The sequence below is a fragment of the Photinus pyralis genome, unplaced genomic scaffold, assembly GCF_008802855.1.
Source record: "Photinus pyralis isolate 1611_PpyrPB1 unplaced genomic scaffold, Ppyr1.3 Ppyr1.4_LG1, whole genome shotgun sequence".
In the NCBI taxonomy this organism is placed as follows: Eukaryota; Metazoa; Arthropoda; class Insecta; order Coleoptera; family Lampyridae; genus Photinus; species Photinus pyralis.
The window spans coordinates 14235003-14247777 of NW_022170249.1; the positions used below are offsets into that span (position 1 = coordinate 14235003).

The 12775-nt window shown below is 39.0% G+C and overlaps 1 protein-coding gene and 1 long non-coding RNA gene across 2 annotated transcripts; one reads left to right on the plus strand and one right to left on the minus strand.

Moving 5' to 3' along the window:
- Positions 1-3180: 3180 nt before the first annotated feature.
- Positions 3181-4040, plus strand: LOC116160371. The gene is made up of 2 exons (XR_004143195.1): positions 3181-3462; positions 3514-4040. It is a non-coding gene; the product is annotated as an uncharacterized LOC116160371 (long non-coding RNA).
- Positions 4036-11691, minus strand: LOC116160369 (probable phospholipid-transporting ATPase IIB). The gene is made up of 8 exons (XM_031473560.1): positions 11411-11691; positions 11185-11361; positions 10887-11136; positions 10629-10837; positions 10218-10577; positions 10027-10165; positions 4374-4577; positions 4036-4322 (listed from the first exon to the last, which is right to left on the minus strand). Exons 1-8 carry the CDS (start codon positions 11600-11602, stop codon positions 4189-4191), a joined length of 1665 nt encoding a protein of 554 aa, XP_031329420.1. The 5' UTR covers positions 11603-11691; the 3' UTR covers positions 4036-4188.
- Positions 11692-12775: the final 1084 nt, after the last annotated feature.

Below are 12775 nucleotides of genomic sequence, written 5' to 3' on the forward strand. Positions count from 1 at the left end.
TTATAATAATAATAAAAGCAAATTTAACGCCAGTTTCAAAATTTGGTTTTGCGCATGCGCAGTGCCAACTTTCTTATTTATGGAGGGATTTAAATGAAATTCGATACATAGCCACTTGGAACAAAGGAACATCTAACGTTAGCTTCAAAATTTAGGTTTGCGCATGCGCAGTTCCAACTTTCTTATTCAGAAAAACATTGAAATGAAACTCTTCTTATAAACTGAAATTGAAGTAGCACGTCAAAAATGGATTGCACAACGCTAATCTTTCATATTTGTGGCCGGATTTTTACAATTTTAACAAAAGTTGCATCTTACAAATAGGAAATGAATGCAAGTGGAAATGCGCTTTCTGTAAATCGTTTACGATTACTTTTTAACTTGTTTCGTTTTAATTGTATTATTTTGCATACCTATTTTTTATGTAAATAATAAAAAATCAAAATTTTCTTAATGTGAACTTTTTTATGATTTAGCTCGCAGCTGTATGTGGAACCCTTAAAATGGCCCTTGGCGATAAATGAGTTTGACATGCCTGCCTTAATGCAACTAACAGAGCGAAAACTCACGCTTCCGATTGAATATCAACTTGCATAACAAATAACAAGGCCAAATAATCTCTGCAATTGTGATTGATGGAAATATTCTCTAGTACACGAAAAAGTACTTTACTCTAGTGAATGTACACGAGTACTCTGAATGTACTTGAGTAAAAGTACTCCAGTACAATAATGTAGGAAACTGAATAGTGTTGAGTATGAGTACAAGTACCTATTGAATTTATAAATTCAATGCTACAAGTACATTAGTACAAAAAAAGTATTCGTGGACTGAGTACGTACCAGAAAAGTACTCGAGTACAAACTATTGAGTACTTCTACTCGAGTACCGCACAGTATTGCCCTCACGAGGTTAAACAAGACTCGATTTCGCCAAACGCCGTCCTTCCCCCACAGGCCAAAGAAAAAAGAGGCCCGATCGGACCGCAAATGACCAAATGAGGACCGAAAATGTTAATGTGCGCAAAAACCAACCCCTAAGCGGACTTTTCACTTTTAACGTTATACGCGTTTCAGTATGACGTTTATAAACGAACTTGTATGATTAATACCTACTTATAAAAGTTGTTAAGAGTCGAGAGTTAGTTTATTTAATAACTATGCTTTTAATACTGTTATACGTCTGCTCCCGTGTCAATTTTAAAATTTATAGGCACTCTGACACAGAGCTGGGTCGAGCGTTCTAAAAAACCGCTCGAGCGATCTAATTGTCTCAAAAAAGCTCGCGAGCATCGAGTTGTTTTTCAAAGCGAAACCGCTTGATAGTTAAGAGAACTCCTAAAAGTGCTCGAGCGGAAAAAACGCTCAAGAGCGGAAAAAGCACTCGGGAGCGGAAAAACGCTCGCGAGCGGCGCTTAATCCTTCAGCGCTTGAGGGCGGTTAAAAGCGCTCACGAGCGGAAAGAATCGCTCGGGAGCGAAAAACACTCGCGAGCGGAAAAAGAGCTTGCGAGCGCAAACAAACGCTCATGAGCGGCCAAACCGCTCGTGGGCAGAAAAAAAAAGTGCTCGAGCGCCGAGCATTTTAAGTAAACGCTCGAGTATCGAGCACCAAGCGCCTGCTCCGAAAAGTGCTCGGCGCTTTTTCGGCTTGAAGCGCTTTTTCGAGGGAACGCTCGCGAGCAGTACCCAGCTCTGCTGACATATTAACTGTAGCTTGTCAGGCTTCGCAACACTGCCTTTGTATAGATCCCAAAAAGAATAAATCGCTTTCATTTATTCCAGAGTTGTTCTTTACCTTTACTGCGGCAACCTTTTTGGTTTCGTATCTACTTTTTGGGTTGGTTTGATGCTGCATATTGCGGAACGGACATTTTGCTGACCAATGGCTGTTCCTGTTGCATGTTCTGCAGGAGTGTCAGGGGGTTAATCCACATTTTCGGCACTCCTCCCCTTGTGGTGGGTTATCTCTGTTTCTCTATAACGTTTTCCCACTACCTTTAGTCTTCTTGTAGTATTATTGTTGTATTTTTCGTTCTAGTACGAGCCACTGCCTCAATTTGTTCAGTCGTACTACTCTCGGGGTTTGGACCATTTGCTCGTATGACGATCTGTGGTTTTTTCAATGATTCGGCAAACCTTATTTTCCAAAGAATCGTCCTGCCTGACTCGTAGTTGAACTGACAGTCGGCTATCGGCTAGTCCAACAATTATATGAAGCTTTATCATCTCGGCTTCCATTGTACCTACCCCATTCACAGGTAAAGGTTTGCGCTAAATTGGTCCTATCTGTGATAAAAATGTCACATGATTCGTTGTTATTCTGCGCGCGTTGTAAAAAACGGCCACGTTCAAACACTAAATTTTTCTTTAACAGGAAGTAATTGTGGAATTTGCTAAAGACAATTTCGAAATCTTTGAGTTCCTCGTTACTTAAGTGAAAAGACTTCAGAATATTCTCAGCCTTACTGCCCAAATATCCCAGAAAGTAGTCCACTTACTCAATTTCACAAGTACAACGGTCAGTCGGTATCGTGAAACCGAGAGTTTTACGCACTTACACAACACTTTAAATCACTGCTTTTTTCTACCCGAATCGCGAACAAGGCGGCGAATTCAGTTTAATTTAATCACTGTCGCCATGTTATATTATCAATAATTGCACCTACCTTATGCCAAATGCATTCTCATGATTGCTGTCCTTGTGACTGTGGTTTGTGCTATAAGGTAAGACGTGACATGCGTCTAAAACCTCTGAAGCGGAACCACAGTCACAAGGACAGCAAATAACGAGGATGCACTTGGCATGAGGTAGGTGAATAAAAAGCAAAGTATATACGTGAACACTATGCAGGTCAGTCGTCAGTCACCATTCACGCTTTGAATAAAGCTAAAGTAAAGTGTAAACGCGAAGTGACGGGGCACCGACTTGCGCAATGCATGTCAATTGGATGGAATACGAGCGCGAGCCGAGCTAAAATACGCGTTTATTTCGCTTTGCTCGTTGGCGCTGCTTCATTTACGTAGGTTTGAGCAACACTACTACAAAGGCGAAAAGCGGGATTTGCGAGACGCATTGGTTTAATTCCCGGATATATTTATTAATTTTTGAATGCGGGACTGTATTTGCTATTACGGGACCGTCCCGCTGAATACAGGACGGTTGGCCGCCTTACAATTACCTATCATATAGCAGAGGCGGCGTGCGCATCCGGAGTAAATCAGCTGACGGTGCTACTATAATGTTAATGTTTAATGAAAGTGGAAGATAACAAAACAAATTGATATTAACTTAAGTTACATAATGTTCACAACTTACCACACCAGTCTGTCACTAAGCATGGCAATCAACTGTTTCATCTTTATCAGACTGCTACATACTAACTAGTTTGTTACTTACAGGAACTAAATACCGCTATTTTTACGCAATAAGTGCAGATGTTGATGCTGAGAATCCCGGAACTGTAAGCAATCTACAATCCAAATACTACTCACAATGACCTTCACCTTTTTAGATTATAAAAGTGGACACACTACGCAAGACCACGAAGACATGGTGTGAAGATAGTTGTTATCCCAGTGAACCAATATTTATACCTTCTCCCAACTCGCAAAGTGAAGATGATGGAGTCATTTTGTCAGCGTTAGTATGGGGAGGGGCAGATACACACCATGTCGGGTTAATAGTTTTAAATGCCAAAACAATGCAAGAAATGGGACGAACCGAATTTCGTACGAGCAGTCCGGTACCAAAATGTCTACATGGTTGGTTTCTACCAAATAAATAAACATAGGGCGCTTGGTAGCAAATGAAATGTGAGATAAATCAATATATTATATTTGTTATAAGCAAATAACATAACAACTATTCTAACAAATTATTACATATGTAACGTTAACAAGATGATCATTTAATATAATAAAATAGTTACAAACATTCAGTTCGCACCTGGTTAGTAAGACCAAGTTTGAGATACCATTGACTTCCAAGTAATCGCAACCTCGCAATGTAGTTAAAAAAATAAATGCTCATCAACCTGTTTTCGATTAATTTAATTTTATATCTAATATCATAAGAACATTTCACAACATTTACCCACATGCTCCAAAATGTGAACAGTCGGAAGTAATACACTTACATGGTAAAATGTGTCTTGTTTCTTCATAATTGTGTCTATAAAATGTGAAGTTTACGATAATTTGCTGTAACTGGGCGGTGAGAACTTCTTGCGTAAAAATTTAAGAAAATATAAAGGCAAACATGAGATTAAAGTAATAACTAACACTTTCCAAAAGAAGTCCGCTGTCCGAATGAACTCCGAATCTAAAACAGAAGAGCGTTAGCGCAGAGGCATATCAAAATTGGCTTACATACCAAAATAGTCATGTAAAACAATCAGAGATAAAACATACAAAGCGAGTGATAGTAATTCGGCTAGTACCATTAAATAGTGCCATGTTCTTATATTTAGAGCAACCATTATTAGTTCCGTTAAGATTAACGAACTGAAGCTGATTGCGACAATGTGAATAAATTCGTCCTCGAAAAGAAGTAGGGCTCCATACATTATTACTCCGCCTAAAAAAGTGTATTTAAACAAAAGTCAAGAACAGTAATTAATTAACAGAAGAAATATCTCATTAAATTCAAATTTAGAGCTTCTCGCAAACTCTCCACTTTTAGGAGAATAGGCTATCAAATTTCGGTCAACGCACTGTTTAGTAACTGCGCTGAGTTTTCACTGTGTACGTACTCTATTTGGAGTAGCCAGCCAAGATATGAATGGCGCTAATGTTCTTTTTTAGGTAGGGTATACTCTAAATAACCGGGTATTCGCGTTCCATTCTTATGTAAATACCTCAAACATGGCGAATTTACGATTCCTCCAAAATGACAAAATTTCTGTGTATAGTATTAACAAAAGTATTTATCTATTATAATTACACTCAACGCCAAAAAGTTAATTAAACATGATGACAATACCTACGATTTACATAGTAGTTTGAAATAACAGTCTTTTTTATACCTCTAACATGGCCGACCGATAATACCCCCCTTTAAGAGCATACCCTATTTTTTAGTCTATGTAGGTACAGTCGTGGTCAGAAGTAATCTCCTACATTTGAGATAACAGAGGGATATTACTTCTGACCAAAACCGTACACGGCACACCATATATGAGACTTCACTTGGTTATTCGTTAGATTATTTAAAAAACTAATGATGAGTTCGCAGCATTTTCATATGTATTATTAAATTTGTTTTCACATAGGTTTCTTTGATAGTCCTTTTATCAAGTAACGATAAATACCTTACGCTTTCAACCATATGTGTTTTGCTCTACCTTATTTGAACCTCAGACACAGCGGCCATTGCACCACACGTATTCAGGTAAGGTAGAAATAAATTCAAAAACTTTTGACCACCGATTGTCCAGATAAAGCTTTTACATCCCTCTGGTGGGATGAAGGTAAAAGATGGTACAAAGTAGAAAAGGGGAATGAAAGGTTTAAAAGAATAACAAGACATTGGAAAATGTTAAACCTTTGTAACGAAACAGCCGTTTTGCACCATGAAATTTACCAGACCTAATGAAAACACTGTGGACAAATGCACTCAACAGAGCGCTTCATTACAAAAAACCGTAACTGCTGAATTTCCAGAAGTCAGCAATGGCATGCAGAATGAGTTAATTTCTTGTGCGGTCTTTCAACCGCCGATAGTAAAACAAGATGCAATTGACTAGTTTTGTAACTGTTTCCGTGAATATTTAAATTATTTTCGCAGCTCATTTTAGAAAGAAAATTAATATTTTATGATTTCGGTTCCGTTTATTATTTATTCATCGATTTTATGTTCGCAATGTTACGTGAAAACCGAGATTAAAACGAGTATGGTCGCCGCAATGTATTAAGATAAAGAAACCTATTATTCACCTGAAAATTCCAAGACACAATGGACTTCTGAATTTAGAAATTTTAATGCGACCAATTAGGTAAGGTTAATTACCGGTTGCTTATTATATGTGTTGCAGTAAACGGCGGCTGATTGGAATGTGTTTAGTGTTATTTGAAACGCGGTTAATTATCTTGATGTTTTAAAGCCAGGTCTCAGATTTTTAGGACATCGGGATCCAAGAAATTAATTAAAAACGTTTTGTCGATGAACTCTTCAATTTTGAATTTCATTTTTTAAATAAAAAAACGACCAGCAGGTTGGATGAAATTCAATGACATTTATTTTCTGTTATTCGCGATCGATTTCGGCCTAACTGGCCATCATCAGGCGTAGCGTCATATGCCTGATGAAGCTACGCTTGAGGATGGCCAGTTAGGCCGAATAGGGCTGGGCGATTACGGGTTTGAATAATCGATAATCGATTATGAAAAATAATCGATTACACTGATTAATCGATTAATCAAATAATCGATTAATCAAATCATCGATTAATCACCTAATCGTTTAATCAAAAGTCGATTGTCACATACAAGGAGTGATAAATATCTGTTTGTATGCATTAATACGTTAATTATTTAATAATAAAAATAAAAAATAATTCCATTACTCTTTTCATCAAATCGTTCATTACTAGGGAGATCGATTAATCAATAATCAACAAAGTGTCCCTGGTTCGAATCCGGGTTCGGGCATGGATATTTGCAAATGCATAGTGGGTTGGTTGGTAGAACAGCCTTGGCTGAAACTCTGCCCATTTGAAAATGAAGGTCAAAAATAAAAATAAATGATTAGGCAGCTTACTCTCCGATGAGGTGTGCTTTAGTTTTGATGATACAATCTTAATTCATTTTAGCTGCTTAAAGTGACGTTTTAACATCCGCTATAAAATAAAATAATACTTGTGAGCTGTGAGTGCTCCTTTTTGTGTAAACTGATGATCCAGCTAATAATAATCAATTAAAATTTACTTAATAATTGATTAATCAAACAATCGATAAATCAAATAACCGATTAATCAAATAATCGATTAATCAAACAATCGATTAATAAAATAACCGATTAATCAAATAATCGATTAATCGATTAATTTAATGGAATAATCAAACCCGATTATCGATTATCGTTTGATTATAATCGATTAATCGATATTTTTGCCCAACGCTAAGGCCGAAATCGATCGCGAATAACAGAAAATAATGTCATTGAATTTCGTCTAATCTGCCGGTCTTTTTTTAATTAAAAACGTTTTAATTTTGGAGCAGTTTGTAAGTGCGTCGTGGTGGCTGGAAAATCCAGGTTTCCCTTCACGAAAATGCTGAATTTTATATAATAGGCGTTGAGCCAGAGGGCATGTGCGGTTTCATTTCTGGGGAGTAAGTGTAACCTACAAATTTAGATTCGTCATGAAGGTAGGATAAATGTTTGGTAGGATACTTCGAAAAATTCGGTAGCTTAGTGACGTTATGGCGTCACAAAGATGGCCGCCGGGCGAAAATCTTAGTTAAGCATTATAAAGTCTGGTTTAATGTGTAAGGAGTAAAAGTATCATACAAATTTTGATTCAGCATAAAGGTAGGATTAATGTTTGGAATGATACTTAGTGGTATTCCGTAGTTCAGTTACGTTACGACGTCACGTTCTAAATGTCTAGTTTTAATTGTAGGGAATGGAAGTATCATACAAATTTTGATGCAGCATAAAGCCAGGATCAATGTTTGAGATGATACTTGATACTTTGGCATATGCATAACGTAGCCGCCTCTCTCAGAGTTTAGTCAACTGTCGTGGGGATGTGTTCGTGGTAGGTACTAAAGGGATGCATCCCGACAACTTTGTTGCCATTGAGTTGGGCCACGCCATATGAAAAACAATTTGATGGATTTTGTGGATTGGGGAGGTTGTGGGGAGGGGGGCTAACTGGGTGTTATCCGAGCCGAAAGGGTACGGCCACAGCTTCGCCACTGGAATATCTGCATTAGAGGGAACTCTGATTTCTGGTGATGGCCTGGCCCCCGGGCGTTCTACTAGTTTCCGCTGCCTCCATCCTTTTGTCTCATTTCCTTCCTTCTTGTTTCTCCCTTTCCTTATTGTTGTCCTCTTCGTGCCTATCTTTCTGTCTCCTTCTCTGGGCTGCTTATGCTTATATCTGATTCTTCCTCCACCTCCAGTAGATAGATCTGGTTTCTTTCTTCATTTGGTTTTTGTCTCTGCTCCACTCTTCCCATCTTTCTATGGGAGTCCCCACTCCCCGAGGCCGCCACCGTTTGGTATACAGTGGTATTCCATGTGAAGTAGGGTCGGCCTACTTTCCATTCCGAAGCACGTAGATTTTTGGCCATCTGCAGTATAATGATCTTTGTTCCTCCTGTTTATATGCCCCCACTATCGCTCAGCTGCCTCATCTTCAGTCGCCCAGTGATCGCCTTTCCTCCTAGTAATTCCCTTATCTCTTTTCTTGTGAGGTTGCTGTTTTCAAGCAGTATCCGTATTGGCTTCCGTTCCGCCCTCCTCATTGTTTGTCTGTTACTCTTTGTTAGCGTTTCTTAAAATTGAGTAGCTTACTGACAGAATCATTTATTTATTGATTTATTTATTTATTGTCCATCTCTTGTTCTGGGCCCTCAACAGGCTTTCGCCCAATTACACCACATAATGCTTTTTAGAGGGACTCTTACATGAGGTCTTAAGTTCTTCTATACTACTCCAGTATTTACCATAACAATTAGGAAAACTACAGGAAAACCTAATTCGGAGTATTCGGCAGAACCTCAACCAGGTTGGAACACCCAACCTCCGGATTTATAGTCGAACGCTCTACCACTGAACCATAAAGTCGAGCAGATAATATCGGTCTTGTTATTTCAATTTGCGTATAGTCAACTTTTGCCTTTTTGTTTCAGATATGGATTCCGGGCAGACTTTTCACCATTTACAAAAAATTGACAATTATAAAGCAGTATCATGAAAACCGCTTAGCTGCCATCTTAGCTACCAACTTTCACAAAGTATCATGCAAATCATTGATCCTGTCTTTATGTTTGATTGAAATTAAAATTTGTCTTAAAACTTGCCTTAAAACGGTATACAACGATTTTCACTTGGCGGCCATATTTGTGACGTCATGATGTCACTAAGCTACCGAATTCTACGAAGTATCATACCAAACATTTATCCTACCTTCATGACGAATCTAAATTTGTAGGTTACACTTAACTCCCCAGAAAGAAAACCAAACCGTCCATTTTTGACCACCTGGCTCAACGTCTATAAGATGAGAGTAACATTATGAAGGAAGATCGTTTTCATTTTGCATCTTTGAACGTTGGGCCCTACATCTTATTTATCTAGCTGTAAACCGTTTCTCTGATGAAATTGCCTGTGGCTTCCGAAACAGTAACCAACCGTCATTCACCAGGAGCAAGAAGAAGCAACTTCTGGTGGCGCCCGCACTCAACTGTACCGTTCCGCCGACTATTTGCAATTACATTCACACAACTGGAAAATAATTTATTTCGCTAATTAAAATTTATCTTATCGATCCAAGTAATTTCTTTTCCATTTCAAGGCAAACAACCGTGTTGCGCGGACTGCCCCAAAGTTCGTCACACCTTGCCAAAAAACTACCGCACTAAGTAAAGTCAAGAAAAAAGAAAGATGAAGAGTTTTTTGTAATGGTTTGAACAAAGGTAACCCCACTACATCTCATATGGGAACCGGTGAGAAAATTTAATCTTGCAAGTTCTTACAAAAGCAATTCAAAAGATGAATTCATTCTGTCCCTGGAAAATTTGTGCCCTCCCTTTTTGTCAAAGAAGGCTATATGTCGGAATTGTCTTTTCTTCACATTCGCCAAGCGATAGCATCACGAGAGCTTTAGATGCGCAGTGAACGAGTTTGCGCGGTTTTTGGATATGTTCAAGAGGACAGTCAAAAGAACATTTCAAAACTATAAATTTATTTAATTATTATTTTGAGATTTTGGTAGTAAATAAAATGTGGAAAAAAGTATAGTAAAATAAATAACCTTAGCTTTAGTGGATATAAAAACCCAATTCGTAATTGCACTTACCTTGGTAAATCGATATAAGTACCCACATAAAAAACGTTTTGAATGACAAACTTCTCCCCTTAGACAGTTCCTTGTACAATTCGGGGTACGTCAACGCAATCTCGGCGCTGACATCTTGATCAAGCACTAAACTGAAAACCTAAAACAGCAGCATAGAAATCACGTTAACAGTATTCTGTAATGGAACTTACTGGAAACATTGTATACAATGTAGCGTAACCGACCATTAGAAATCCTTGATAGAGAGCTACTGAACTTAAATAAAATACGCTACTGAATACTGCTTGCATGGTGGATATAATAAGCCCTCTATGCACAACAAACTGAGATAATGACGACGAACGTTTATAAGAGTGTCTGCCATGAACCAGCAATAACCGTGCAAGATAAGAAAATTGAGGTATGCTGAAATCGCCTGCCAAACTTGCTTGTTTTCCTTCTCTTCCTTCAATGCCAATACCCGCATCGGCTTGTTGAATCATACTAACATCATTGCCACCGTCGCCTACTGCCGCAGTTCGTTTACCCGTTTGTTTCTGAATTAACTGCACCTATTAAAGAATCAATTGAGCTAAGTCGCTGAATTAGTGTGACAAACGTACCACTTGAGCTTTTTGTGTTGGTGAACATCTGCAGCAAACAACAGCGGGCGCCGCCGTTGCTAGCTCCATGAATTCCTGTTGGTAATAATTTAGGCAAACTTCTAAACTTTCACCGCTCACTACTAGCGCACAGTCGCTTCTTCTTCTAAATGCGTTTAATTCTAAATGTGCGTCTGTGCGTGTTTCAACTTTTTTGAGCACGAAAAGGCCTACAGTTAAGGAATGTGTAATAATGCCATGATTGGCACGGTCAGTTACCTTGCGTCCTCGATACAAGCCTGGAACTTTTTGCAATACAAGTGGCCGTCTCCAATTTGTCACCAGTAAGCATCCATATTTTGATTCCAGCATTACGTAACAATTCCAAAGTTGGACGCACATGATCTTGTAGCTTATCTTCGACGCCAGTAATGCACAACAACTCCATTTCACGCTCCAGAGATTCAATAACTTGTGCCACTCTTTGTACACGATCAGACACTGACAATCTGGCTGCATTATAGCGGCTCTGCAAAAATAAATAAATACAAATTTGTCACAAAATCCAGTGCCTTACTTCAAAATCATTGTACTGCTCCTCGCTTAGAACTTTACGTGCCACCACCAGAGTTCGTAGACCTTCCCTCGCCATATTTCCGCACTCCTCGTCCAACCAATCTGTGTACTGCACAATTCCCGACATCACGACGTCCGCGCCTTTTAAATAAAAAACTATTTCCCCCGTTTGTAAATCCTACAAGTTCAACCCTGAGAGACCTTGTGTTTCCAAAATTTCTCGTTACCTTAACAATGACGCCCATCCGCTTCGTTTCGCTGGTAAACGGAAAGACAAGCAAAATAGAATAATGAAATAATCTGCCGTCGGGTGTCCTTAGCTGCATGGTCGATAAATCGCGGTGATGTAACGCGAGGCCGACTTCCTTCGTCCACTGAACTAAAGCGACTTCGTCGGGGCTAGAGGCCTGGTAGGTCATGTTGCGATCGGTGGCAGTTCTCAAATGTTGGTCAGCTTCAGTTTCAGATGAAGTTAATGAGTCTAAAAACCATTGACCTTAAAATTTGAAATTTGGAAATGGTCAAATAGCCAAATTATTTGATAATTGCGCACTAAAATGAGACAAGCTTATTCATTTTTCTTTTCTGCTCCAATTCACTTTAAAAACTGTAAGTCGATCTCCATTTCGACCTACACTTTTATCAAATCAATCAATTTATGCAAGCTTTTGAGATGCACACATTTTTGGTGGCAACCGCGCAACCTTTGAGGAGTATAGAAAACTATGCGCAGTCGCTAGATCACAAGTGCTTGTTTTGGCCATATATATAAGAGAAGTATATGGATAAACGAGTGGACACGCCCATCGCCAACATTGGTAGAGGGAAATATACTTCTGTCATTAGTAGTCAACTAGGCGCTAATGCGCTTGCCTGTTATTATGTAATCGAGGTTGAAGGGTGTAACCGTACACAAACTCGTCTGAGGAAGCTCGAAAGTTCTCCGTGAAAATGCAACAGATTCCAAGCAGAACGATATGGAGCACCTTGACCACTGCTTTGAGTTGTCAGTGAAATCATTCAAGTAGGCCATTAACTGCTTGGTGGCCACTATAGGTCCCGAAACCTTGTGTGCCGAAAACAATGTTGAGAGCACAAAAAAGGGAAGATTCAAATTGTCGTCGCTGATCGGTGAAGATGCTAGTAGGGGAATCGAAGCGAGATAGTCAACAGGTAAGAAACGCTTAGGCGGCGATTGGTCTTCAGAGGGTGGGCCTCGGCCACCTAGTATACGTATCTAAAGACATCACGGGATCAGACAATAGTGATAGGAGTCGGCAGGTGGAATAGGGCCAATGTGGTGAATATGAACCTGCATGAAGCGAATAGAAGTCTGGGTGAAGTTTCAGAATGGGGCGTGGTTGTGTTTACAAATGGTAATTGCACACAATAATGCTTTAATAAAATTTTAAACCTATTTTCGAGTTATAGGTTATTAAATTTGAAATTGGCGCTACTTAAAAGTAGGCGGTAAGAAGTAAATATTTACTTAGGGAGTTTGCGCATAAATACAGAGTTGACTACTAAGGAATAGGGCAGCTCTCTTTTATGGCGAACAATTTACACATTGGCATCATACGCGGTTATCCATA

Bases quoted from the DNA above. Each gene is read 5' to 3' on its own strand.
- LOC116160369 (XM_031473560.1), bottom strand. From the start codon at position 11,602: ATGACCTACCAGGCCTCTAGCCCCGACGAAGTCGCTTTAGTTCAGTGG. The intron at 11,137-11,184 runs GTAAGGCACTGG...TTATTTTTGCAG, and splicing joins AGCAGTACAATGATTTTGAA to AGCCGCTATAATGCAGCCAG. The intron at 10,578-10,628 runs GTACGTTTGTCA...ATTCTTTAATAG, and splicing joins CAACACAAAAAGCTCAAGTG to GTGCAGTTAATTCAGAAACA.